We start from the raw sequence: 27,828 nt of genomic DNA on the forward strand, positions 1-27,828 counted from the left end.
CACAACCCCCCCGGCGGCGGGTGCCGTCCTGTCCCGGCAGGCCTTGCGCGGTGCGGCTGGTGGCTGTGTCGGTAAGATGGCGGCCGTGAGTCTGAGGCTCGGAGATCTGGTGTGGTGAGTGGCGGTGCAGGCCGGGCGGTGGCGAGGCAGAGCGGGGCGGCGGCGAGGCAGAGCGGGGCGGCGGCGGCGGCCGCCGCGCGGGTGGGTGGGCGGGCGGCGGGGCAGACACCTCTCGCGGAACGAGGCGGAGTCTCCGCCTGTGGCAGCGGAGGCGCAGGCGGGGCGGCGGCGGGGTTGTGCCCGGCCCGGGGGAGCGCGGCGCGGCGGGAGCCCAGACGGGCCGGGCCGAGCGCTGTCACCCCGTAGCCGCGGGGGATTCCAAGGTGCGGCTGCGGGTAGGGAGGGGCCCGGCGGGGCAAGCGGTGGCGGGGCCGCGGCCCGGGCGGCGGGTCTCGCCGGTGCCGTCCCTCGGGGGCGGTGTGAGGAGGGGCGGGGAGAGGCGATCTGGGGCCACGGGACTGGGCTGGAGCGGGCTGAGGGGAGGCAGGCTCGGCTCTTAGCCGGGCCGACACCGGAGGCTAGCGGGAGGCGGCGCAGAAAAGAACCTGTGTAAGATGGAGGGGGTGAGGGGAGCGGGACGGAGGGGCGATCCTTGCGAGGCTTGGTTGGAAATACGGTCTCCTCCTAAAGGAGGTGAGACGGGACGTAAATAAGTTAGTAGGTGTTTAGGGAGAGCAACGATACCATTTCTTGCCAGTGCTTTAATGAAGCAACACAACAGTCCGGGAAAAGAGCGTTTTTTTTGCAGGTTAGGATGTCCCTGTTGAAGCTCACAGAAGCCATTTCCCTTTGTCACTCCAGTTTTACCCACAAATAGTCAGAGAGCTGTGGTTTTTTATTTCCTCATCAGGAAGACTGAGGGGATTCCATCAAGCCCTGTCAGCGCTGATTTTTTAAGTGCATAGGCTCTACTGTACTTGACAGGCTAGGGTGTCCTGCTAGGGCTTGCAAGAAATAGCTAATCCCCAACACGCAAGTGCATGCATTTATATTTATATCCCAGATAAAAAGAAGCGTGTGCTCCAGGCTGTGACAACTGCAGTTTCTCATCCGAAAAATTGACAGTGCTGTGAAGTTGTCTAATTTATATAGCAAAGTAAGTAAAGATCGGTTCCTTTTAGCAAATTCTTTTTTTCAGACGAGGATTTGGGGAGTGCACTGCTCTCAGTGTTGGAATGCAGATTATCCTGCTTTAGTTTTGTACATGACAACCTAGACAGGTACTATCCCTAGAGCCGTTGCAGAAGAACCATAACAGTAAGACAGTGACATGGGAAAGGCTTTGATGAATGTCTTGTTCAGTACAAGAACGGAAGCATCAAATACAAGACATGGTCACGGTTACAGCTCTTGGCAGTGTTCCTGCCTGACCATTGCTACTGAGTTGTCTGTGTAGCATTGCCATCTCAGGAGAGGCTGCAGTGCCACTTGCTGAGAATTTTTGGTTGAGGAGCTGGTGGGCTCCACAGGTTCTTTGCCAGTCTCTTGCAAGACAATGACTGATAAGGTTTTGTGAGTGCTGCAGCCCGAGTAAGTGACAAGGGTAAGATAATGGTAAAGCCACCATGCTGAGAGCTAAGACTAATGTCTCTTCCTCCTCTGTGAAGAAGGGGTTTTGTGTAGTTTTTGTAATGGAAACATTTGCAAGTGTAGGAAATAAACTTTTCTGCCTTTCTTATGGCTCTTTTGTATCTTTAGCACGTCTTACTGTGGTGGCGAGCACCTGAAGAAAGTGATAATGGAACACCTGTTCAGGGGATCCTGCCATTAGTGCTTTCCTGTGAGAACTTCTAAGAATCTCAGCTCTCTGAGCTGGAAATCGGTGGCTGCTGTGCTCACTAGACTGTTCTGTCCAGATGGATATAAGTTACCAACCTGAACATTGGTTCGATTGCCTGCATCAATACTTTTTTCAGTTCCTTGTGAGGGAATATCCAGTCTTACAAGAGTAATAAGCACTATAGCACTGTATCTTCCAGGCAGAAGCTATGCTGCTGCTGTTCTGTTCACTTAAATTCTGATAGTCCAGCGAGTTCATGCAGACTCTTTAGAGGCTTAGTTTAGGTGAAGGTATCTAACAATATAATGCTTGTGTGTCAACTGCGGGTCTTCCCTTTCATGGTAGATTTTGACTTTAAGTTGTAACTGTCTTAATATGAAAAATATGACATAATGCAAAAAGTTAGTTGTGGGATAGTTGTTTTTTTCTCTGGTTCTAGTGCCTAATACTTTCTTTTTTCTGTAGGGGGAAGCTGGGCCGGTATCCTCCATGGCCAGGAAAGGTGAGGTTTGGTTTGGTTGTTTGATTTTCTTATTTATTGTTGCTTTCTTAGTTTTTGTTTGTGTTGGGGGGGGGTGGTGGTGGTTTGGTGGTTGGTTTTTTTTTTTTTCTTTTTCCTTCTGCACAGAGAAAGCTTTGCCTGAAAGCGTTTTGGTTGAAGATTAATATTGGGGGTTTTGTTTATTTTTTTTGTTTAAATACATAGCCCACAAATCTAAACTGTGAACCAGTTTTTAGGGCTTTGTTTGATCTAGAAGTTCAGCCTGTCACTAACAGCTGTTAGTTCAGATGGAATGAAAAGCAACAGAGAGCGGTTCATCCAGCTCTGGAACTGACTGTGTTTCCCAGTTTTAGCTATTTAATCCGTATCACTTTCTGCAAGACAGGTTTCTTTCCTCCCATAGTAAATACGTTAAATGCACTGTGTTAAAGAATAGAAATAGAGTCTGGCTTCTCAAGATGTTTTTTGAGTAATAATTCTGGGGGTAGGGAGTAGTTAAACTTTCTCTTCTGGTTTGGTTGGTTTTTTTCTGATGAAAGGCCAAAAAGATTAAAAAAAAACCAAAACAAAACTATATTGCCATTTTTATTATTTCTTCTTCTCTGAAGGAACTTTGCTTTTATTTCTGGTGTAGGTATGAGGACTAAGCATGCTGAGTTAACAGCATGCGGCAGGGAAAAGTGTTGTCAGTGTGGCTGACAGCCATAAATGTATGGTTATTGGATCAAGTTAAGTCCAGGCTCCCCTACAGCCTTTCACCTGTGTAACTGAAAGACAGCTTTTCTTTTTACTAATATTTTAAACTTTATAAGCAATCTATTCTGAGAGTAAAGACAAAGCTTTAAATGTAAATTTTAAAAGTTACCCAAGTGGAACAAACTTTTATTAATGCCATTTGGCTTTCTAAACTTTAAAAAAAGATTGCTAGCTTATCTATTGGAGATAGGGAGAAGAAAACCTCACTAAGAATGTAGTGATGTATCAGTGGAGTTTGGGTACTTTTTCACTCTGCTGCAGCCTACCATATCTAAGGAAAGACATGGATTAAATATTTATTTGAAAGACTTACAACAGGTTCAAGTTCTCTTCCTAGTCAGATATAAAAAAAAAAAATTAAATCTAAAATAACTTTAACACATGACAGTAAAATCACAGGGTATAAATTTTCATTATGTGCTTTTTAACTTTCACTTCTAATCGCCTTCAGATTGTTAATCCACCTAAAGATCTGAAGAAACCTCGTGGAAAAAAGTGCTTCTTTGTGAAGTTTTTTGGAACAGAAGATCAGTATGTACCTGCTTGTTTTCATCTGGTGAAAATACCGTGCCATAAAATATGGATCTTTCGTGGAAGAAATATTTACTAACACAGTGCAGTGTAGCTTTGCCAAGGATTGTCTTTGATCTATGTGCAAAAAAAATTCAACTATTATTGCATGCTATAGCCGCTCATGTGGGTGTATGAAGACTGTAAAGACTTACGTACTCAGTCACGTTAGGATTTTAGTTGCTGCTGTGAAGGGGAGTTTTTTGGTAGCTTGCCATTTTTAGGGGAGTAGGTGCGATGTGACTGGGTTAGATTTTAGCATGTAACCATGTATGAGAAAGGTACAGCTAAGAGTATGCATTTGTTTTTCTGCCAGAAGAATAAAACAGCTATATACCTGCCGTTTGTAAAAGAACATACTGTCATACCTGGTGACTGAAAACATTCTTGCTGTGCTTTGGGAAGACTTTACAGTATAGGAAAGCCAAAACTGTTGTAGACTACCTTTTTGCAAGGCAGAATTTATTGATTCCAAACATGCATACAAAATCATAGTTGTCTTAGATACCTACAAACAGGAAAAAAACCCAGAAACCTGAGAACTTGGGTTTTGTGAAACTGAAAATTATTTTGCTAATTTTTCAGTTTTTCCCTTTATTTTCTGCTATATTGCATTAAGTCATGCAGTAAGGGAGAAAGTTACAAATATTTGCGGAAGACTGGAAAACCCTTTAGGTTTTGGAAAAAAAGGTAACAATTGAGACAATTTAATGGGTGTTTCTTAAGGAAATTAGTTTTGACTGCTAAATTATTTTTACTCAGTATTTAAAAATCATTTTCCATTAAGAATTGAGGTCTAAACTTGATGGAGTAGAAGTGAATGCTGCATACCAATAGGAATGTTTGTTGGATCTCTAGTAATGTAAGGCAGGTGAAGTTTTATTTTAGGGCAGAGAGTGTTTTGTGGTGGTGATGTTGTTGAACATGGTTATTTGAGCTAATCAAGTTCTAAAAGTTGAGGAGATTGAGTCTTTCTATCCTGATTGTTCTCAATTCTTGTATTTCACATTATTGAATCAAATACAGAGATGTTTTATATCAAGACAAGTTTGGAAAAAGTGGTCATGTCTACGATACTGTAGCTGAGATTAGCGCATCATTGCAAATGAAGAGTTCAGCGCTGCAAAATAACTGGGATCTATTACATGATTCTAGAGCTCTGACTAGGGAAAATCCAGTCATCTGGCACAGTAAGGTAGTGTGGTCGTTGTCATGTCTCCCCTTCCCCCCCATCTCCATCTTGTGCAATTTAATCATTTCCTGCTAGATAATCGTGACTTAGAAATTTGCTCGCTTTGACTGGCTTACCCTGCCTGAAAATTAAATGGAAATAAATACTGCTCCCTTTGTTCTTCTTTTAAAATAATATTGATAGACAGAAGAGAAGCTTGTGTGCCTGTTTTGTCCTGACTTGGACCTTTAAAAGAGTGTGCTGGTTAGAACTGTGCTATTCTAACCAGTGTGCCGCTTGAGAAAATCCTTCTCTTTGAGCATAATCAACGAACCACATCAGGAAAAAATTAAATTATTTCACTTAAAATGTGAGCATGAAGAGAAAATTCCTTTACTTATTTTGTGCAAGTAAACTACTGTGTTTTGCAAATACTTTTTTCTAGGTGAGTATAAACAGTAAGTGGAAATACGTAACTGGCAAAATGTCGCTACTCTACATAATGAACAGCATGATGAATAGGAGGATGCAAAGCTCCATCACTGATTGTAGTCTGTGGTGTGATGAGTATACTTACTCATACTGATATTCTAGCACACGTTGCTTCTGTTTTCTAGCACTTTGCTCTTTCTGCCACTTTCACGTTTGTAAGGTGACATTACTATACCACTGATCCATTTTTACAGCTCTTCTATTATTGCCTTACCCTGTCAAGGTTTAACAGGCAAAGATCTGGGTATAAGCTATTTGCCTATTGTCCAGTGTGTGTGAGGTGAAGGTGATGCTAGTTGCTGGGTAGAATCCCTCTCACAAACTTCTGAGGGTGGTTACCTACCCATTGACAAACTGGCTGGCAATCTCAGACTTGATAGTCTTATTTTCTTGTGAGGATTCCCAGGTGACTGCCTTGGCCAGAAATGCCACAGTTTCAGGCTAGGTAAAAATTGTTTCCTCCTGACTTACGTGGCTCCAGTTTGCCATACCAAAGATTAAGGAGAAGGCTGCTTAGAAGTAAGAACTGGTGTGCATGCATCTGAGCTGAGTGGAGGGGTGAATAAAAACCTAATGATGAATTTGGAAGTGGTTTTGGTGTAGTGTATAGATAGGTTTTGGTTATTTGTGAAATCCTGAATAGCTTAGGATATAGCACAGAAGAAAATGCATTTTTCTTTACCTGTGAACTGAATACTAATACTTACTGGCCCAGTGTGATGCTGCAGTGACTAGGGAAATACGTTAACTGGAAGACTGTAAGTAGTTTTGGCCAAAGACGTAAACGTGAGAGCATGAGTGCATCCAGACTGTGCTCTAAGACCTGGCTTTTGATAAAGTTTCTGCTGAGCTCCATGCTCCTTATGTTTCTTGTGTTGGTGTAGTTAGTTGCTTCTGTCACTTTTGAAGTAATAGGTTTTCTGGAAGATAAGGATTCTGTACCCATGGAAGAAGAATTTGCTTATTTGTTTAAACTGTGAAGTACACCTATGCTTTACCACAGTGAAAGCCACCTTGATGTTTATAGTAGTAATATAATATCCATGTCCTATTCTAAGTGATTGCCTCAGTTGTGATGCGCATACTCATCTAATGTCTCTTATTAACTTGCTCTCCAAATTGATACAGAGATTCTTCTAGTCTGCCTAGGAGTTCTTTTTCTGAATGTCTTTTCTCAAAGTAAGTCACATTAAGAGGATTCTTCATTTAAAATCAGAAGAGATGGTGTTTCCTGCCCGTAGACCTGGCAAGCATGTAACAACATCCAATTATGGGAGTATAAACAACAATTTTAATTTAGTCTTTCTAAATGGAAGTGGAACTTTGACCCCCTATCTGTGTTTCTAGCTGTGCTTTTCAGATAGTTTTTAAGATCCCCTTTTATTTCCCAAGCTACAGTCTTGTCCTAGGAAATCTTCGTAGATCATTCCAGTAGTCAAGTACTGCAATGTAAGAACTACACATTGCTATATACGTGCATTTATTGCTTTTAGTAGTTAGAACTAATAGATTAGTAGGCCCATAGCCTACAAGTCTTTCTTGGTGTGCTTCATCCGGTTCAAAACATTCTTACATTTCATGGCCTGCTTGGGAATTCATTATGACATAGTCAAAAAATCATTGCTTTGAAGGTGTCATTCTACGATGTTTCGTAGAAATACTAGGGAGAATCCCGTAGTCGAGATGTGTGTACCCACACGTTCATGTCCCATGCCACCCTCTTCCCCCTTTAGATATTCTGTAATAGCCAAATCATCTTGCAAGTCATGTATATCGAAGTCTTAATAGGAAGCTGGAACAGTCCATTCTTACTCATAGCACCTTTTTGAAGCGTCAGTACAAAACTAATTAGTCTCATTAAATGTGGTGGGGTCAAGGGGCACTTCCTGACTTGATATATTGAGGAAAAATTGGAGGAAGCTTGCAGTCCAAGGTAAGTATAATAATCTGCAGCCTATTTCCATCAGGCACAGTGATTTTAGCACAGCACTCATTACCTTCCCATCCTCCATATCCTGTTGGGATGCAAACACCTACCCTCTTCTTCTGCCACTGTTCTTACTGGTTTTCAAGGAGATGGAAATTTCTGGATGTCGTCTTTCTAAAATGTTCTTTCAGGTCCTGACATCAGAAAACACTTGCTTAAAGTTTGCCAGCTGTTGGATGTGGTGCCCTTTGGCAATCTGAGGAGCCAGAGGGTATAGGCTAAGCTGACAGAGGGGGTTAGCTTACATTGCTGTTGTTTCTCAGTTAGGCAAATTATCCCATGCAGAGCTCTATGTTGCTGTAACCAGACTGCTGTGTAGCAGAGCCAGCTGGAATGTTGTTAGACATCTCTACAGGCAGAGTGCTGTAGCTGAAAACTACTATAGTCAAAACGTTTCCACCTCTTACTGTTATCTTTGGATGTGTAAGTACTCTGCAAATTTTTTTTTATTGCACAAATTTGAAAAATTTAATACTTAAGATTTCTTTCAGTATTGCCCTGCTGCTTGTTTTCTTTTGCTAAGTATCCCTTCCTTTTAGCTGCATGGACGTTTCTTCTAATTTAGTGTAGTCATTTTTGTATTTTTTTTTCCATTAAGAAGTTTACATATCAAATTCCAGAGTTCAGGCATTTGAGTTGTTTTACTGATGAAAACTGGGGCATTCCCTTTCAACAGCAGGAAACCTATCCTGATTTCTCTGTTGAGTGCTCACACACACTGGGCTTGTAAATAACTGAGCAATTTTCTTTTGACTTTCAAAATTGGTTGTGTTAGCATTTAGTGTGGGCATTTAAACTGCTGCAGTCTAAAACTTTATGAATTTTTCCCAGACTGTAGTAGGTAATAGAACTTTGGAGATACAGCGCCACCGTTTTCCATCTCTTAACTGTAAGGCTTGCAAAAAGTGAGTATTTGTGGATATTTCTCCACTTCCATTTCTCCAATTTATCATTAGGAATTGATATCTTTAGACTTTAAGAGAGTGGCTAGAACATTGGGGGTTTTAAGGTTGCCTTGCCTGTGCTAAGCTCATATCATGGATTTGAATCTGGTATCTCTGGTTGCATCTCTTCTGTACCATTGTTTTCCATGCAGCTCCAGGTCACATTTGTACTTGCCTCTGCTTTACAAGCATTCTAAGTTTTGATTATTGTTCATGAATATAACATGGATTTTACATGAGTAGTGATTTTATAAGAATGATGTTTTGGAGGGGATGAGGAAGGGTATGGAGAAATGAGCAGAGGAACCCATTACTAACAAGTATCTTTTTTACATCTTTTCACTTTCCATTTAGCCCATTCTTTACAGATACCAGATGACTGTGCAGTCATGAATACAATTTCAGCTTAAATATGACATCTTCAGTAATGCCACTAATGCTTTTCTACGGCATTAATTCATTGCTGAGTCAGGAGAGAAATAGTAGTTCCTTTTATATGTTGTATCATAGAGACCTGTAATCTAAATATTGGCCTTCATTGGCTTTGTGGCTATTGCTTAACAGAGAGAGATCCTGTGTATAAACATGAATTATTTTGTTTGGTGGAAAGTTCTTTTCAAGTGTTTGAAACATTGCATGCCAATGCTTTATGGATATCTGGTGTCAAAAGACATGTTCATATCTTATAGAAAGTTGTCCAGGTAAGTGACACACAAAGAATAAACTAGAAAGGAAAAGACCGGTTTAAAAAATTTATTTACTTACTTATTTATTTATTTTTAACCCTGAGGCAGCATTTAAGATTGTTTCTCACTTATTAGTTTGTCTCTGAGATCTCTAGCTCTTTGTCCTGGGGGATCACAAGTGCCACGATGCGCCTTCAAAGCCAGGAGCCAGAAAGCTTTGTGCTTCAGACTTTCTCCATACCAAAGGAAAAGTAATGAGAAAGGAAACTAATGAACTTGTGCAGTGAGGAGGGATAGGATGTGCAGAAACCTAAGAGAATGCCTTGATAGAAGAAAAGTTTGGTTGTTGGTTTTTTTTTTTTTTTTTATTTAGAAATTAAAATCTGGCAACAACATTTAACGTGCTTTATTATAATGTACTCCAACATTTTGTTTCCTTTGTATACATAATGGAAAGGCTTCTCATGAGCTGATGTTATCTAGTACCTAGGGATGCTTTGTCACTGAGTGCCACACAGAAGAGCTTTACAGTATAAGAGCATTTTAAGATATGTTTCGCTATTATGTCCAGGCAGCTGGGAGGGATTCTCTGAATAGCTGCTGGACAGCAGGCTCTAGTCTGAAAGTAATGATTTGACTTGTTATATTATGTTAAGTCAGTTATTATGAAGAAGATGTAAACTAAGCAAAAGGATTCAGCTTTGCATGCAAAAGAGTACAGAGTTCTGCTTCCAGGCTATGGTGGAATCATGGTGTAGGCTATACTGGCAATGTGGAAAGGATGCTAGCATTTTTTTGCAGTTGGTTCTAGCAGGAGGCCTCATCTCTCCAAATGTGACCCAGAAAGTTTCAGTCTACTTTAAGCAAGTTGATTCCTGACTACAAACAATGGCTAATGCCAGTGAGGAGAAAGATCTCCATGAAGTTTTAAAAGAGTTTACTGGGCTTTACTACTTCATGAAGAGAGGACAAGCAAGATCCAGCAAAGCATTATTATTATTATTATTATTATTATTATTATTATTATTATTACCTTTATGTTCAGTTTAGCTGTATGACATGATGCTTACAGTGTCTGAAAAGGCAGCTATTAAACCACTTCACCTGCTTGCAGAAGTCAGACCGCACTGGAGAATATTTAAAGCCTATAATCATGGCTAGTCAATGTTTGTACCTTAGAGATGCTTTGGGACCAGGGAAAATCAGTTTGACCGGTTTTTACTGTGTGCTGGGCTGCTGTATGTGAAGAAGCACTGTTGGCCATCCTAGCTCAGGAAAAGCTTTTCGGAAACTTATGCAGGTCTGTTTTCAGTAGGATGGAAATAGCTTTGTAACGGTGTGGCTGATAAGCCTGGGCTTGAATTTGGGGAGAGAGGAAAGTATTCTAATCTCTGCGAGAGCCACAAGGAATGTTGAAAGCAAAGGCATTCCCCTAAGCCACAGTGAAAGAGTGGTAGAAGAGCTTGTCAACCATAAGGAAAGTGGAGTTGTCACCCTGTACTTGACCACTTAACCATTTGGTAAATGTTAAGAAGTCCTACTTAGCAGCAGTGGAAACAGGGGAGTCATTTGAGTTTCCTCACAGGACTGCAGTCAGGTTAATACTCTGCTACTGTACCAGTTTATCTTAAAATATCAACAGTGAAGAAAATGGTTCTTTTTCCTCAAAAGCGAAAATGTTTTCATGCAGAATATCAAGGTACATCAGAAATATGTTCATCAATGAGCTGGCGTTTGCACTCACTTAATTTGTGGTGGGCTCTATTGTAAGATACATAATTTGGGTTTTTTCTCCAGTTATTGCAGACACTTGTGTGTGCACAGTATGTTTGAACAAGGGATTGATGGCTTAGAATTGTTATGCGGCCTCTGCTTTCAACAACCTCTTGAGCAGATTCATATTATTGGCTACCTTATGTGGAGGCATGTGATTGTGGGTGTTCCTTCTGGTGATACAAGAGCAGTCACTGGACTGCCTTTGTTCTAAACAAGTATCTAAGATCCCATCCAAAAGCTGTCTTGCTGATAGAGAATATGAATAACACTTAGAGCAGAGCACTGCTAGCATGAGGGGATATAAAACTTGAGAGAGAAACCAAGTAAAAGTGTCAGAATAAAGTTCTTGGTGAATGCAGAAATCACAGCCCTTCAGGTTGTAGAAAGCAAGTTTGGGCTGCTATCATCTGTTTCTCTGGAGAAAAAAAGTATATCTGTGTGTTTCTAAAAGTGGGATGGTTGAGAAAGTTGCTGTTTGGAGAATATAATTTAATTTTTTGTTGTTGTTGTTTGGTTGGTTTTTTTGTTGTTTCTAGTGCTTGGATCAAAGTGGAGCAGCTGAAGCCTTATCACCCTCACAAAGAGGAAATGATAAAGATTAACAAGGGTAAGCGCTTCCAGCAAGCTGTGGATGCTGTAGAGGAGTTTCTTAGAAAAACCAAAGGCAAGGACCAGGTGAGTGAGTTCTTTTTTACTGTGTGCATCAAAGCAAGTCTTGGCATGAATGATGGTCAGATGCATTTTTATGTGAAAGAAGTTTGTTGCCTCTGGCAAGTTGAGGAGGGATTCGTTTACATTCCTTTGTTTTTTGCTTTTTTTCCCCTATTCTCTCTTCTTCCCTATTCAGTCTTGTTTGGTGGGAAAAAAGTGTTGTTAAACTGATGGAGAAACTGAAGAGGCTAATTGATCTGCTTATGATGATTTGATAAATCAGTCTTAAGTCTTGGGCTAGAATTTGATATCTACTAATCTTGTCTTTAGTGTATTGGAAGTGCACATATGTGCACACACTCCCAGCAAGTCTTCAAGTGGCCTGTTCTGTTACTCGCTTACTTAAACTGATGTGTTTTTGCAGGAGAACTAACCAGGAACTTCACTCACCGACTTCAAAGGGCTAACAAATAGCTAGTTTTCAAGTTACTGCGCTGTTGTTTTGCTTGGTAGTAATCAGCACAGGGTCCCTCACATCCTTGGTTTTGCATGAAAATCATTCCAGCTCTTCTCTTCTTTCCTTACCATCTTCTGTTCTGTAATCTCTCAGGCGTCTTCCCATAACTCCAATGAAGAGAAGAATCGGCGTAATTCCAGTGAAGAAAGAAGCAAGCAATCTGCTGGTGAAGAGAAACGCAAGGCCAGTTTGTCTGAAGGAAAGTTGAAGAAGGGCACAGGGGAAGGAAAAAAGAGGGTCTCTTCTGTATCGTCAGAGAGAGGATCAAAATCACCTTTGAAAAGAGCCCAGGATCAGAGCCCCCGAAAGCGGGGGCGTCCACCCAAGGATGAGAAGGTTTGTGTTGTGCATGTCCGCCAGTGCCCTGTGGACTTTGCAGATGGACTCTAGGGTTGACTGGCACCTTGACTAACAGGCCAGCAGGAAGAGTCAGTTCAGTATCAGGTTTTTTTAAGCTGTTCCATGTTGCTACTTCTAGACCATTTGGCTGCCTGATACCTTTGGCAAGCATATTGTTGGTTCTTCCTGTAATTTTTACCAGTTAGTTATTTTGAGTAGCTTTATTCGTATCTTTGAGAGGGCTTTGAGAGCTGTGTCATGAGACTCCACCTTTCATCTTGCCATCCCTCAAGTTCAGTTTGTGTGGGAAGGATTAGTGAAGAGGTACGGGTCTTCATCTGATTCCTGACTTCTCCCATCTCATCTACTTTGTATGATTAAGTGATCAGCAGTCACTCAACTTCACCCTCAGTACTTACAGAGGGTGGGGTATTCTTAAGGGCTAGGGCTTAAAGAAGAAACTCTTGTAGCCTGGGGAATCCACCAGAAGAATTGCTTGTATTCATTCAGCTTCTCTGCTCTAGGATATATTTCCATCCTCCATTATAAAGGTCCAACCTTGGAGCATTATTATTTTATCCCCATTACTTCCCTGTTATTTCTGGATGTTGTGGCAGCCACAATAGCCACCAGTACTTTGTCTACCCTCATCTAGAGTTCCAGCCTTTTTATTTATTGTGGAACTCACTGTTGTGGTCCAGATCTTCCTTTTCCAATTGGATAATTATTTCAGTGGATTATTACAATGCACATGCTCCATCGGAGACTACACCTGGAGACCATTGGGAGACTTCAGCTGATACACCATGTGGCAGCCTGCTTGCTCACCTGTGCTTCAAATGGATCACGTTATGCTGTGCTTCACAATCTTTGCTTTCAGTGCACTTCAGGACACAAGCCAAGATGCTAGTCTTTGATCTCCAAAGTTGTGAATGGATTGGCCTTCACTGGTTGAACAGCAAACTCTTTCTTGATATAGTAAAATGAAGCTGATCACCTCAGATATTAGCTATGAAGGAAATACTGGCTTTTTTTTTTAGAGCCAGCTTCTGTTAAATCAGGCTGTACGACAGAGCCCATCAGTTTCTCCTTTTGGGGGGAGTTGGAAGAGGGGAGGAATGATGCATATTTGTGAATCCTTACTAATCATTACAGAACTTGTGACTTGACTGATGCAGGAAAACGCTTAACCGGCAACATACTTTCACCTGTCAAAAGTGTCTTGCTATAAGTGTGTTGTATCTTCACATATTTCAGTTACAATAAGCCATGGGGCCTTTTTTTCCACTTGCAAAATGTTTTTGTGTCTTTAAGCTAGATTCATTCCAAAATTGATCAAAACTAATAGCTGGGAGAGTTCTGATTGTGCTGACGTGTTGCATGCTCAGGTTCTACTGTGTTAGCTACCTCAGGGCATCAGAGCACTTTGAGTGAGTTAATTGTAGTGGTAGAAATTATTTTACTTGCAAATTGCTGGCGAAGTCATTTTGAACAGCTTATCACAAAGAGGTGGCCAGCTATGTGATAAATGTCTGGCTGCAGACCATGAAAATAAGCAGGCTGATGTAGGAAAGTAGCCTTATAGCTTCTGGAAAGTGATGTACTGACAATTAAAGAAATTGCCATGAAAATATAACAGTACTGCCTTAACACTATTTTTCAGCGTGGGAAAGAATTTTAAAATCTTGTCGTCTTCTTGCCTGGTTCTCATAATTTCCCCAAATTCTTAGCCTTAGGGTAGAAAACATTTGTTGCTGTCCTGAATTACTGCAGTGTTGGGATTTGGGGATTTTTGCCCCGTCACAGTCCAAATTTTGGCTTTCCAAGTAATAAGGATGCACAAAATTCAAGAATCCAGTTGTTGTCAAGGTGTGCTCTATCTAGAAATGCTCTGTAGGCATTGATGATCATTCAAATATTCTTGTTTTTAAGTTTATATGAATATTTTCAAAGGACCAACGTGACTTGATAGGTATCAGAGCAGGTTTCATCCACGCTTTACGAGTTGAAACAGCAGTGTGGTCTCTAAGGAGAGAATTTTAGTGTGCAAGGCTCTCCCTAGACACTTTAAGGTTGGAGACTGATGTCTAAATTGTCCCTGCTGACAGATGAAACAGTTGCATCAATCTGGGTTACCTTCAGGAGTCTTGCTCTTACCTTTTTTGCAAACAGTGCTCTTCTGTTCTGGTTCTGCGTGGACACTAAGGTATATTGTGCATTTTCAGGAAGTAATTTTGGAGGGGAGATAATGTGATTCCATTTCTGAACCTTCATTTCAGGAAGATAATACATACTGTGCAGAAGTCCTGCACATTTTCTTCATATAGCATATGTCTATGACCTATAGCATAAAGACCTATTTTAACCTATGTATCTCGGGGAAATAAGAAAGATAAACTTTAATCTGCTCAACAGTAAAAACCCTGATGCGTTAAGTGTTATTGTGACATGACAAATCAGGGCCTGTTGAGTGAATGGGGCAGTCCAAGTACCAGTTTCTGTTTCATGGATTCTGCAAACTTGAGCAGATATGACTATCAGCCTCACACTTCGAAGGTTCTCCTGTTAACAGGTGGGCTACTTTTTTATGACGGGAGGATTAGAAGAGTTCAGACCTCTGACTGTGGTCATGTTCTTCACCCATTTGTCTAGCTTTTTGCATCCACCAGAGGAAAATGCTGGATCAAGTGTGCTCGTTTGCTTCTCTGCTTATTGCATGATTACACAAGTGCAGTGATTCCTCTTACATATGAAGAATGGATTCTCCAGAAGCCACAACTGTGTGGTTGAATTCCTTTGTTGGCAGTTCATGTTTTCTTCACCTCACCTGTGTTGATAATACACTCTGTTAAAATATGAACACTTCATGGAAAGGCATGTGAGACGGAAGGCATTTGTAGTGCTTTTCAGAACTCTGTATGTGTGCTCATATGATCAACGTGCTGTGGTCAGCCACTGAGCCAGGTTGTAAACTCTTTCTGATCCACCTTCTGTCTCCTCAGGACCTCACAATTCCAGAGTCAAGTACAGTGAAGAGAGTGATGACTGGAACAGTGGCTGGATTTAAATGGCCACCAAGCGTCAGTGAGGTGAGAAACTTTACAACATATGTGATCTAGGAACTGAGTTTGTGGAAGCAAATCTAGAATCTTTTGTCTGGGCTGTAATATAGTGAGATTTTTCTCTGCCTCCTGTTGGAACAAAGTAAGACACTCTCATTCTGTCATTCTGTAGTGTAACAAAGCTAAACAAGATCTTGGGCAATTAAGAAGTATGCTGGGAAGTGAGATTTCAGTCTTTGTGGAACCATTTGCAGATTCACACTTGCTCTACTCATTTTTGCACTTCTTGTTTTAAAAGTATTACTGAGACTGGCTTCCCAGAACTGGAGGAGGTGATGTGGATAGTCTCTCCCTGTCTGGATACTATTGTATGGGGTGGTTTAATTTGATTTCCCTCATAAGAAGCTTTTGGAAACCTTTCATTTTTGTGCATAAATAAATAAGTGATCAGTAAAGCAGAATAAGAGCAGTGTGACCTTAGGCTAGTGCATATGATGCTCATTGGGGAGGTGAGATACCTGGGCCTACAGTCCTTGTTGCTGTTAATATGGGTTTGCCTGGCATGTGACAATGCTAGGTGTAATCTCTAGCCTATTCCCAGAATGCTGTTTTAAGGAGTTCCTTGGAAGCTGGAAAATAAGCGTTTTCATTCCCTTGGGAAGAAGCAGCAGCAGGATATGAGATCTCTTCCTCCCATGTTAATCTTGCTCATAACCTTTGTTGGTTTTCCTACATATGTCCAAAAATGAGGAATTAGGAATTAGACTTGAATGGCTTTGGTTTTGAGAATGAAACAAATGTAAACAGCTTAATTGAAACAGGCTGCTTGATAAAGTTGATACATTTTATATTTTCCAGCTTAAGCTATTGTTCTCATGCAGCTTGGGAGAAAAAGGGAATTGTGCTGTGGTTGCTCAGTGACTCTCTGGGAATGTTTCTGAGCCTGTACTTTCTTTCTTTGTAGCCTGTGAAGGACAGTGATCCACACTTTCATCACTTCCTGCTGAGCCAGACAGAGAAGGTGAGGATTTGGCAGGCAGGATCATTCTGCTGGTCTGTCTGGCTTGGCATCCTGCCCTTTGCTGGGTCTAAGTACAAGGAGTATGTGTAAAGAGCTCTGAAATTCTCTTCTTTGGGGTCTAGTGGCAATTAGATTCTCACGTACAATCTTGCAGTTCAGTTACTTCCTAACCTTAAGGTTAGAGTGATTTAGCATTGAGTACAGTGAATAGTTTAAGTAATTAAAGATTATCTAGCACCAGGATTTGACAGATCAGTTGTAATAAATTCTTTAGATTGAACATTGAGGGGTAGGAAAAGCTGTTTTTCTGTTTAAAAACCCTGTTTGATTGTCTTTAGTTGTCCTACCAGTTGCTTCATCTGGATGAGCTTGTCTATTAACTGAATATGGCAGGAGAATTTCCAGGGCCAGAAAATCTCCATGTGAAATATAGCCAGTTTATCTCCTGGCAGTCAGAAGCCTTGCAGGATTTTATCTTCAGCAGTGAAGATCAGGACAAAAAGGAGAGATCAAATTAAATGAAAAAGGATTTATATCTAGCTGAGGATCTGGGCAGAGCCAGAAGGATTAAGAGTAGCTAACACCTTTAATCTAGACAAGCTCACAATAAGCAGCATGGGAAGGACCAGCCTTCGCCTTAATGTTAGTTGGAAGCCACGTGCCTTCTCATATTAACAAGAAGGTTTTTCTTGCACAGCTGCATTGACATACTGAGCATAGATATGAGGCAAGGCACTTCATGGCAGGCTTTAGACATCTCTGTTTCCTTTGGGCCAAATGCAAGAGTAGGGATGCCCTGGATCCTTGCCTCTAGAGGAGCCTGTCATATGAACTACAGGAAGGAGTTTGCAGTACCTGTATCGGAAGACAGGCTGAATTGCTGGGGCAGGGTGGGAAGGAAGAGCTTAGTATGTCGCAACAGGTTTTTGTTTTTATTTTCTCCCATTGAGGGAAGCCTGGGATGGCAGGCTTTGCAGATGGTGGTGGGTGGGTGAGCTGCCTGTTTCTATCTAACAAGGATATGGTACGTTTGCTCAGCAGAGCAAATCAGCACTGTCCTTCCCCTGAATGCTTTGTCTTCTCCATACAGCCAGCTGTCTGCTATCAAGCCATCACAAAGAAGCTGAAGGTTTGTGAAGAGGTAAGGCAAATATTGGTTTTGATAGATTTTCCTTATTGTCCTGAGAACTTGCAGTTCCTCCAGAGCTGTGCATTCTATTTTTTTTTTTTTTTTTTTTTTTTTCCCCCGCCCTCTTCCCACCTCCCCAGGAAACAGGATCCACCTCCATCCAGGCAGCAGACAGCACAGCAGTCAATGGCAGTATCACACCTACAGACAAAAAGTAAGATCTCCAACGCGCTTCAACCATTTCCCTTACTTTTTCTCCTTCCCAGCTCATACATGCAGCCATTATCCAGCTTGTCACTGAGAATAAATAAACCTAACGTTTCCCTCTAACTACAGATCTCCTCTGTCCTTGTGTGAAACTCTGATTTGGGGGGGAAGGGGGAGGGAGGCAGCTGAAAAACAAACAGGGGCTGTACAGTAGAAGAATTCAGAATAGGATTTGGCCTGGATACATTTGCAATTCAGGGCTTTTCTGCAGTTGCCCTTTTCCTGTAGGGCATATTGCAGAACATTAAGCAGCAGTACTTCTGAATTCTGTATGAGGCAGAAAGATAAAAGGGTATCTTTCTCCAGTAGTGCCTGGCAGTTGACTGGGGTTATTTAATCGCTCTTCTGAGCATGTAGAAGACAAGAGGAAGAGGGAGGCGTGCTCTCTCAGCACAAGAGCTTTGCTGTGTAGCACGTGAGCTTTCTGGTGTCTTCTAACGTCCCCCTTCTCCTTTCTAGAGTGAGAGAAGCCTAATTTGAGCTTCCTGTTTCACTCTGTAACTTCCGCTCTGTTCAAATTGAGTTCAGGCCACAACTTGCTGTTTGCCGTTGGGGTCGTTCTCATGGGATGTCAGTTCTCAACTGTACTCCAGGGGAACCAAAATAACAATGAAGCTGTTCAGGTAAAACAGTCTCTCAGGAAAGTGTGGCTCAGAGGTGGGTTGGGAGAGAAAGTATATCTCCTCTGTTTTAGAGGCTTGAAAATAGGTGGACCTTGTTTGGGCTGTTTAAGGAGCCTATAGTGACTTGCTCTGACCTGTCTAAATTAGTTTGCTCTAAAAAAAGGCAGCATGGCTAGCTGGGAGAGTGCAGCTGGCTTGCGAAAGCCACAGCGCATCTGTAGTGTGGCTAATTCTGAAGATAGCTGGGGAATTGCCAGGCAGATTTCATCTCAAAGTTACATCAGACCTGTAACTGAACACTTCAAAATTTCCTACTAGAATTGTGGTTTTGGTATGAAGCTAGCTGCATGATGTATGGAAGGATCTTTGCAGCAATGACTGCAAAGGAATTCCTGTTGTGCAGGTAACTGTAGGGATGGAAATTGTTTTAGCGCATTGTCGTCGTCTTGAAGGGGGGGAACAAAACTCTTGCCAGCTTTGTGGGGGGAGGCATGGGGGAAAGCAGCTGGTATCTGGGACTATTGTATTGTTGCTCATAGTGACCTGTACTGACCTATTACTTCCTTTCTAGGTCTGTCCAAAATCGCAGCTGTAGAGCAGGGACTAGGTCTATGGTCTGTGCATGATGCCCAGTAGTCTTTGCTGGGCTTCATTAAAATAAAGGTTGTAATGTATCATTCAAAGTATAAGCAAGTCATTGTACATGTTACTTAGTTTAAAAATCAGAAGATTAATTAGAGAAGCACTTGCTGATCTCTAAATGTTCTTTTCATCTTCAGTAAGGCAATGGCTGGCAACAGAAAGCACAAGAGCAGCAATTTTAATAAAACAAACCAAACAAAAAAACCTACGAACTAACCCCCCCCCCAAACAAACAAACAAACAAACAAAAAACCCCAGACCACCAAAACCTTTAAGTAGTCTTCTGAAGCAGACTAAAGACTTTCTTCAGGAAATTGTTAGGGTTGCTTGGTAAGCAAAATAAATACCAGTTTGCTTTTAAAGCTCAGTATCTGCCCATTCTAGCTGTGGCCACAGTGGAACAGGTTTGGTTTTGTTGTGGTTTTGGGAGTTTTTTGCTGGTGATGCTCCAGGGTTTGGTCTTCATCATTCCCAAGACCATGAGAGGCTGACACCAATTGCTTTCTGTTGCATTAATGTTTATCTCTTCCCCTCAGGATAGGATTTCTGGGACTTGGCCTGATGGGAAGTGGCATTGTCTCCAACTTACTGAAGATGGGTCACACTGTCACTGTCTGGAACCGGACTGCTGAGAAGGTAGGCATGTGCTTAAGATACAGATGATACTGAACCTTTTCTAAACATGTAGTTACCACCTCTAGCTCAGGGAGGCCTGGAGTCACCAATCAGTGGTGCCTAGGAGAGGATGCCAAAGAAACACAAGTATATGCTTGCCACCTTTTTCTATTATTATTTCCTAGGTGCTTGTTGGTGGCCACTTTTGACTAGAAGCTGTAGTCTGTCCTAGTATGGTCACTCTTATGTGAACAGTCTCCATCCCATTCCCATTTTGTATGAGATGGGAGAGTTGCCAGAAAAATTACAACCTTGTATATGTGTTGAGGGATGCAGTGTAAAGTGCCTCTGGAAATACTCCTGATGTAAATAGCCAAGTCATTGTGTCATGGAGCTGGACAAAAAGACCAAGTGCTGGGGAATTGGTTCTAGGAGTGGTGTCGTAAGATGCACTGTTTGACCACAGCTTCGTCTACACATCCATTGTGCTGTTCATGTTGCGGTAACAAAGGTTCTGTTGAAAACCTGCTGTGTCATAAGACCAGGATGAGAAGGGTTTAGAGGTGTATTCAAAGTGAAAATGAAGCTTATATTACACTTATATTCTGGCCAGTGTTATGCTTTGTAGTGGAGGAGGAAAAGTAGGTAACTGGGGGAGATGTGGTACTGCAATGATATTGTGAAATATCAAAGGCAAGAAGGGCACTGTGGTTACTTTGTTACTTTGTTCAAAGGGATTAAAAGTTGTTTGTTTTTTTTTTTTTTTTTAACTGCAAAACATGGATGGTATGAGGGGATAGGGTAAGAAGGAGCTGAGATTTTGAAGCAGCAGCCCACTAAAACACATTAGTCTCAGCTGTGCATATTCCTGTTTACTATGCAGTAACACCTTTTGCTCTCTCTGTCTACCAATTTTTTTTCCCCTCATCTCTCCTCCAAAACCCACAACATTCAATCTCTTGTCATTTCACCTAAGTGTTCTCTTTTCCTGTGTCTTTCTTTTGAAGTTCTTCACTTGGAGTTTCAGAAAAGCTGCAAAAGAGCCCCTTGTGGGCGGGGGGGGCGGGGGCGGACGACAAACCAACAGAAGACAACCCAGTCGCCATGTAATTAATATGCCTGACTGCTTTTGAGTTGGGTCCAGCAGCAGAGTTTGTTTCGGCAAAATGCTAGAGAACCCATTTGCTCTATACTTAATTTTTCTTACGTTTGGATTTGTGACTTTTGCAGTGTGATTTGTTCATCCAGGAGGGGGCACGGCTGGGAAGAACCCCCGCTGAAGTTGTCTCCACCTGTGACATCACCTTTGCCTGTGTATCAGATCCAAAAGCAGCAAAGGATGTAAGGATTAGCTCTTATTTTTCCTCCACCAGCTAGATTACAAGATACAGTCACTGAATGCCACTCCTTATTCCTACTAACCATGGTAGCCTGGGTCACTAGATGCTGGGCAGTGCAGCTATGTAAAAATAAATGTCCCCCCCCAAAAAATCACACTTTTAAAAAAATCATCCCTGGGGGTACTTTTTGATATCCCTTTAGGAGTCTATCAGTGCAGTGCCAGGCTCGCTTGAATTGCTGTTCTGCAGGATTGGAGTTTCTCTGCAGACACCCTATTGCTTTACCGCTCTTCTGTTCCCCACAGCTGGTACTTGGTCCGAGTGGAGTGTTGCAGGGGATTCGTCCAGGGAAGTGTTATGTGGATATGTCCACTGTGGATGCAGATACAGTCACAGAGTTGGCCCAGGTAATCACACTGAACTGAACTGCTAACATCTGTGATTCAGCAGCAGTACTGCAGTTCTTGTTGCTTCAGGTGGTAAGCTGTTGATAATAAAGATGCTTCTGAAGATTTTGGGGCTTCTTTTAGGAGACACTCAAGTCCCAGGCAAATAAGACAAAATAAACTGTCAAATCTTGACCAGCAAAGAAAGTTGGATGAGATGTTCCCTGGTGATAACAGCAAAGCCTGTAGATTTGGCAGGACTGTTAGCTGGCACCAATGCAAACAGCCAGCCAGATTCTGATCCCTTAAGAAGTATTTATAGCCAGATTGGTATTCTGTAGCAAACTGGAAGAGAAAGCACTGTCTGGATTAATAACTGTCCTTAAATAATAAAATGCATAATCTGCTTATTTTAAATGTTCTGGTTGGGGAAAAAAAAATGCCTTCATGTTTCATTCTCTAGAAATACTATTATAGAAAGGATTTCTGTAGAAGTGTTCTGATTATTTCTGATGTGGCATCTTTGATTTCCTCTTTGGCTTCTGGATTGTTATCCTCTGCCTTAAAGGTAGTGTGTGGTGTTGCACGAGGAAGGGGAGTTAATTTCGGTAAAGTTTTAAGCAGACATATTGATGACACAGTAGTGTGTAACATGAATTTGGAGAATGAAGGGTCATACATATTAATAAACCTCTGGCTGAAGAGATCTGTCAAAGGCCTTTCCTCTTTGGGCAAAAGGGGGAAAATATCGTAACAGTCAATCTTCTGAGATTCCTACACCCACATGTACAACTTCAGCACTCGTTCCTTTGGCCGTTACAGGGTGCCATGGCAAAAGCACATAAGTTCAGCTGCTTAAAACATGCACAGTAGTGATGGGTGCAAGAAAGTGCTGCTGGAGTGTCAGGGCAACTTTTGGTCTCAAGTACCCTTTGCAGCGTATCACTTTCCTCTTCTGTTTATAAGTCTGAGCTATTTGTTCTGCTTTAAAATTCTGTTCTCAGGGACAGGAATGCCCTAAACAATGTTCTTGCTGTGCTGCCTACTCAGCATCAATGTGTGCTGTTCATGCACAGCTAACCAGAGATGCTCTTTTTTTCTAGGTGATAGTGTCCCGGGGTGGTCGCTTTTTGGAAGCACCGGTCTCAGGAAATCAGCAGCTATCTAACGATGGGATGCTAGTGATCCTGGCAGCTGGTGACAGGGGTTTATATGAGGACTGCAGTAGCTGTTTCCAAGCGATGGGGAAGACCTCTTTTTTTCTAGGTAATTGAAACGCGAAGGGCCTGATAGCAGTTTCTTACTCAGTGCAAGGACTGGGAAATCCAGCAAAGAGTCTTAGAGGCGTATGTGTCATCTGTTTCTTGTCTCCTTGGGCAGTATGGGAAACTGCCCTGCTCTTTGGGAACTTGGCCAATTTCAGAGCGTCTAGCCCAAGTTTTCTTTTTTGAATACTGGCTCATTTTGGAGGATCCATGATGCTTTTATTTTAAATCATACTTTGTTATGATTTCTCCCTTCCTTTGAGTGCTTGGAAAATGGATAAGGTTTCTTAAGTCTTTCAGGGGAGGGGAGAGCTGCCAAGTGCTTGGATGTGAATAGTCTGGTAGTGTTAATACTGTGTGGGATGGGGGAGCAAGGCTGCTGTATCTCTTCTGGAGGAATGCCCAATGGTATGTCTCGCTCCCAGGTGAAGTAGGCAATGCTGCCAAGATGATGCTGATTGTGAACATGGTCCAAGGCAGCTTCATGGCAACGATAGCAGAAGGACTGACTTTGGCTCAAGTGACTGGCCAGTCCCAACAGACCCTTCTGGATATCCTCAATCAGGGACAACTTGCCAGCATCTTCCTGGACCAGAAGTGCCAAAGTAAAGTTCTCTTATATTGTTTTATTATAGGACATTTGCCACAACCTAGCAGCATTTCAGATAATGGCAGAAGGGAGAAAATAACCATCCCATCTTCATCAGCCTGGGATTCTGGGTATTTTAAGCATTCTGGAAATGAAGAGCTGAGTTCCATTCCTTCCCCTTCATAGCCAGGGCTTCTGAGAATCCACCCCAAGCTCTGCATTGTCTACAGCCTGCTTAGAACTTGAGTTCACAGTGAGGATTTCATTGGGGCAGGGTAATAAGTGAAATGGAGGGCAAGCTTAGAAATCTGAGCTCACTTTGTCAGTGAGCAATAGTGACGTTATCTGCTGTGGTCAGATGGAGAGCAGAGAAACAGAAGAGCTAAAAGCAGTGTTCCTGCTGATCAGCATGGGAAAGGGAAGTTTGTTGTTGAATTACATGCCCTTGCAGCGTGGGCTTGATTTACTTTTGTCGTGCTTATTTTTTGCACCCATTCCTCTCGACAGATATTTTGCAAGGAAACTTTAAACCTGATTTCTACCTGAAATACATACAGAAGGATCTTAGATTAGCTATTGCACTGGGCGATTCTGTCAACCACCCAACTCCCATGGCAGCTGCTGCCAACGAGGTAAGAGTTGTTCAGTGTTCAGATATGTGTTATTCAGCATTTCTTCAATAGAGCCCTTTGTCAACAAGAGTCAAAAATCTAGGAATTATGTCATCTCTAAGACAAGGGAACAGCGATTGAAATATATTTTGACTAGGATGGAATTGGATTTGTTTTGATTGTAGAAGCCCTTAAAATATCACATCAGTAAACACAGATGGCCTCAACAAGACCTGGTGTGTTCTGATCTGCGCTGCTCTAATTACTTGACATACTATGCAGTTCTCTGGTTTGCAATGGTCAGCAAAGCAATTTTTCTGCTGAGGAAAGGCTTCGCACAAGAGCAGGCACTGATCCTTTTCTAATTTCTCTTCTCTAGGTCTATAAACGAGCAAAAGCATTGGACCAATCAGACAACGACATGTCTGCAGTGTACAGGGCCTACATCCACTAGGCTGCACCGTTCTTACTGTTAATACTATGATTATTGATTAATATTATTATGATACTGGGTTTTAACTCTGGACCAGTCCATCTCTGTCTCTCCATTTCCTTTTATACACAGACTTTGAGATCTGCCACGGAGGCAGCTGCTGCAGTGAGCCTTCCCCTGGTGGCAGAAAGGGGGGAGGAGGGGGCTCGGATTGTTGCAGTCTAATTAGAAAAATCCATGCCATGCACTGACAGTCATGGAACAGAACAGTGGCGGCTTGTTCAGAAGCTCTGAGGCAACTCTGCCAGAAATCTGCTGCTTGGCTGCTTTTATTTTCCAATTTGTATGCTTGTCCAAGATGCTGTTTCTAACGATCCCTTTTCTCCTTTGCTGTGAAATAATGCGTGTGTTGGACTCTCTGCATCAAGGGGACAGGTGACACACATCCCATCTACCTGTGAATATCGCTAAAGTCCTTGGTCCCAAGTAAGGTGAGGAGCATTTCCTGTTAATCGGCCACTGTTAGAGAACAAAGCACCTCCCATGGAGGAGAATGGCAGTTCCAGAAGGTAATGGGGTTGCATGCAACACTGTCTTGATTCTGCTTCTTTTTAAACTTCCACCTCCCCAGCACCTTGATGGAGGAATTCCTTGTACTGTTAAGAAAAACAGATTGCATCCATGTCTTCCCCTGTACAGACAACTGTAGCTTAGGGAACACAAACCTTACTGAAAATTAGAGAATGCCAGTGTAAACAAGCCTCCTAAAAGGCTAATCACAGCTGCCCATCTCACAAACAGCATTGGAGATCAACACCTTTGCATAGAAAACTGCAAGAGAAACATACAGCCTAAAACTGGGCCAGAGATATTTTATTTGGGGAAGGAACAAACCTTAGGGTTGCTCCTGGCCTTAGCTTATGTTGCTTTACTACTTGCTTTTTTTTTTTTTTTTTTTTTTAAAACCCTTGTAGTCAATAATTACAAAGGTGTCTTGAATTGTAGCAGTGTCACAAGCAGAGTGATGAGTCTGAAAGAGGCAAGAAGAATGATCGTAGAGCCAAGAGACTGAGAATCCTGAGCTCCTTTCCACGCTCTCTCTCTGGCCTTTGTATGGTCATTATATCTCTTAGCCTGTTTGCCCATCTTTAAAGGTGGGTGATGATTACCTACCTCACAGGGATATTTTTGTGTACTGATTAGTGATCTTTATACATGTCAGATTTTCCATACATGTTCTTAGTCTTACTACTCTGGGTACACTAGCACAGCATGAGACTTTTCCCTGTACCTGTGACTCTGCTTATAGCCAGATACCAACTTCTAGAAAGACTAGTAAATAAAATGGGAGGCTAAGACCACTGCTGAGCTTTAGTCTAAGAATGTGGGACTTAAACTGCAGATGCCAAGGCTAGAGAGTAGAGATGCTCTCAGTGTTGATAGCAGAGCAACCCAGAGTCCAAAGGATGCCTGTCTCTCTAAAAATGCACAGAGCATGTTTTTGGGTGTGGTTTGTTTTTGTTTTTTTTTTTTAATTGTTCTCAGTATTAGCCTTTTAGGAGGGTTCTTGCATTTTGGATTTGAGAGTTAGTAAAATGCCAGTAAGAAACTTTATTGGCCAAAATCGCTTTTCAGTGGCACAATCTCCTCCCTTGGTTTGGGATTCTGAAAGGAAAGAAAGCAAATTCAAATTAGACCATGTTCCTTTAAATCCATGAGGTCTGCCCCTCCCGCCATCTTATTTTTCTAGGAACTTAATGGCTGTGTCAGGAAATTTTCCTGTGGGTTAGGATTTCCGACCAATCCTGCTGTGTGCAGCATGTGCATATGGTTCAGGGGCACCTTATTAAGAAACAGAGAAAGTATCAGATACTCATTACGAATCATGACATCTAACGCCTAATGCTGTAAATGTTACTTTGTTGAATATTTCACCTCCTGTGATCACTTATTATTTGTGGGCTAATATTGTGTTAATGCATTATGTCCTGTGGTGAACATCTCCTAGTAATAGATCTGTTAGGTATCACTTTGCCCGTTTGTCAGTGGTATATGTGAACAATACTAGTTACACATACATGTTTCTTTGGCAGTGCAACTGTCATCCTGCATGTAGATATTCATATTAAAGGCACATATAACTACCCAGGATAACCAGCCATTAGCCTGCTTTTGACACACTTGTGCTTCCCCCATCCAGAAGAACTCCGCTATTAGCATCAGAAGTCCTTGGTTAAACATGCCGCAGTTACGAAATCATTTACATGAACGGTGTATTGAGGGCATCTGGGGGAAATTGTGTTTTGGGGGCAGGAGATAAGACCACAGGTTTTATAGTGTAAGAAATCTTTTGGGAGGAAGAGGGAGGTACTGTCTCGGGTCCAGTTGAGAGTGAACTGTGCTGAGCCAGTGCAGCAGTGTCCCCAGCCTGTCCCTGCGGAGATCTCTTGGGCCAGGGTAAAAGTGAATGGGTCTGAGCAAAGGTAATGGAGGATCTCCCTCTTTTCTACTTTGTGGTGCCTCTGGATAGAGTGAGAATACAAAAGGAGCTCTCAAGTCCTGTGATGTGTGTTTCATAGTGAATTCAAAGAACCATATTTGTGAGAGAGGAGAACCACTCCCATGGCAACTCACTGCTGCAGGTTTTGTTTTCCAGAAATACTGTAGTTCTCGAAATGGAGATTGTTATTTATGAGGGAGTGGCAGGTGCAGACTAGTTAAACACTGTAATTTATCCTGGGAAAGTCTGACTGCAGCTTTCTGGGGAGGTAGGTGGATGTAGAGTGGCTGGAAGGTGCGGTGCTGACCAGCCAGTTGTACAATCACAGATATGCCAGGGAGGAGCAGGAGACCGAGAGCTCTGAAGTGTGGGTGTGAAGTGAGGAGGAGGGATGGAAATGGTGAAAACTGGACTGTTTCAGATGCCATTTCAGATTGACTTGTGTCAGTCTCACTCAGATTCTTGTATTTATGTCTGTAGCCTCTGAACATGGATCTTAATCTGTTCCTAGGCCTGAGATTTGGGGGAGGGAAGGGGGGGAAGCTGTGGATTGAGAGATGCTCTAATAAAACTGGCTAGTCAATGTTGTCTTAATATTGTTGACAATTCTGTAAAGTTCCTTTTTATGAGGATTTCTGTTTTAGAAATTTGCTTTTTTTGACTCCCTCCTTTTTAAAGAGAAAATGTGACACTTGTGAAAAAGCTTGTAAGAAAAGCAGTTTCTTTCTTCCTCAATGATAGATCCTATAGTTAATTAAGGTTGTGAATTTTTATTTTTTTGCCTTGTTTTTAATTAACGTTTGTCATTCAGAATAGGATGTGTGAAAATGTTTAAATGGCAAAACAAAAAGATTTTTTTTGTGCAATTAACAAAGCTACTGGCAAAAAGAATAAAACCCTTCTTGGTAACATGATGTTCTTGTGGCATTTTCTAAAGCCTATCAAACCTGTATTGTGGCATTAAAGAAATATGTACGTTTCTCAAAACATTAAAAAAATCAGAGTTGCTGAAAAACAGCAGTATGCCTGAGAGCATTTTGGTCATTGCAGAAGCCTGATCTTGTCAGTGTGGCACTACAGTGGATGAACCTGGATAAATTCCAGCCTCTGCATG

At 41.9% G+C, this 27,828-nt stretch overlaps 1 protein-coding gene across 7 annotated transcripts; it reads left to right on the forward strand.

The window, feature by feature from the left end:
- Window positions 1-27,731, forward strand: GLYR1 (glyoxylate reductase 1 homolog). Of its 7 annotated transcripts, XM_030001694.2 has the most exons (17): window positions 31-114; window positions 1,064-1,156; window positions 2,306-2,342; window positions 3,550-3,629; window positions 11,261-11,399; window positions 11,986-12,228; window positions 15,234-15,320; window positions 16,258-16,314; window positions 17,405-17,455; window positions 17,584-17,657; window positions 19,512-19,611; window positions 20,821-20,931; window positions 21,236-21,337; window positions 22,420-22,582; window positions 23,007-23,186; window positions 23,678-23,802; window positions 24,161-27,731. In XM_030001694.2, exons 5-17 carry the CDS (start codon window positions 11,313-11,315, stop codon window positions 24,233-24,235), a joined length of 1,455 nt encoding a protein of 484 aa, XP_029857554.1. In that variant the 5' UTR covers window positions 31-114; window positions 1,064-1,156; window positions 2,306-2,342; window positions 3,550-3,629; window positions 11,261-11,312; the 3' UTR covers window positions 24,236-27,731. The 7 variants fall into 7 exon arrangements, with proteins under 7 accessions (XP_029857556.1, XP_029857553.1, XP_029857555.1 ...); XM_030001693.2 differs by lacking the exon at window positions 1,064-1,156 and having other exon boundaries at window positions 2-114; window positions 20,839-20,931; window positions 21,239-21,337; XM_030001689.2 differs by lacking the exon at window positions 1,064-1,156 and having other exon boundaries at window positions 3-114.
- The last annotated feature ends 97 nt before the right edge of the window (window positions 27,732-27,828 follow it).

Source organism: Aquila chrysaetos, chromosome 25 (assembly GCF_900496995.4).
Source record: "Aquila chrysaetos chrysaetos chromosome 25, bAquChr1.4, whole genome shotgun sequence".
NCBI lineage: Eukaryota > Metazoa > Chordata > Aves > Accipitriformes > Accipitridae > Aquila > Aquila chrysaetos.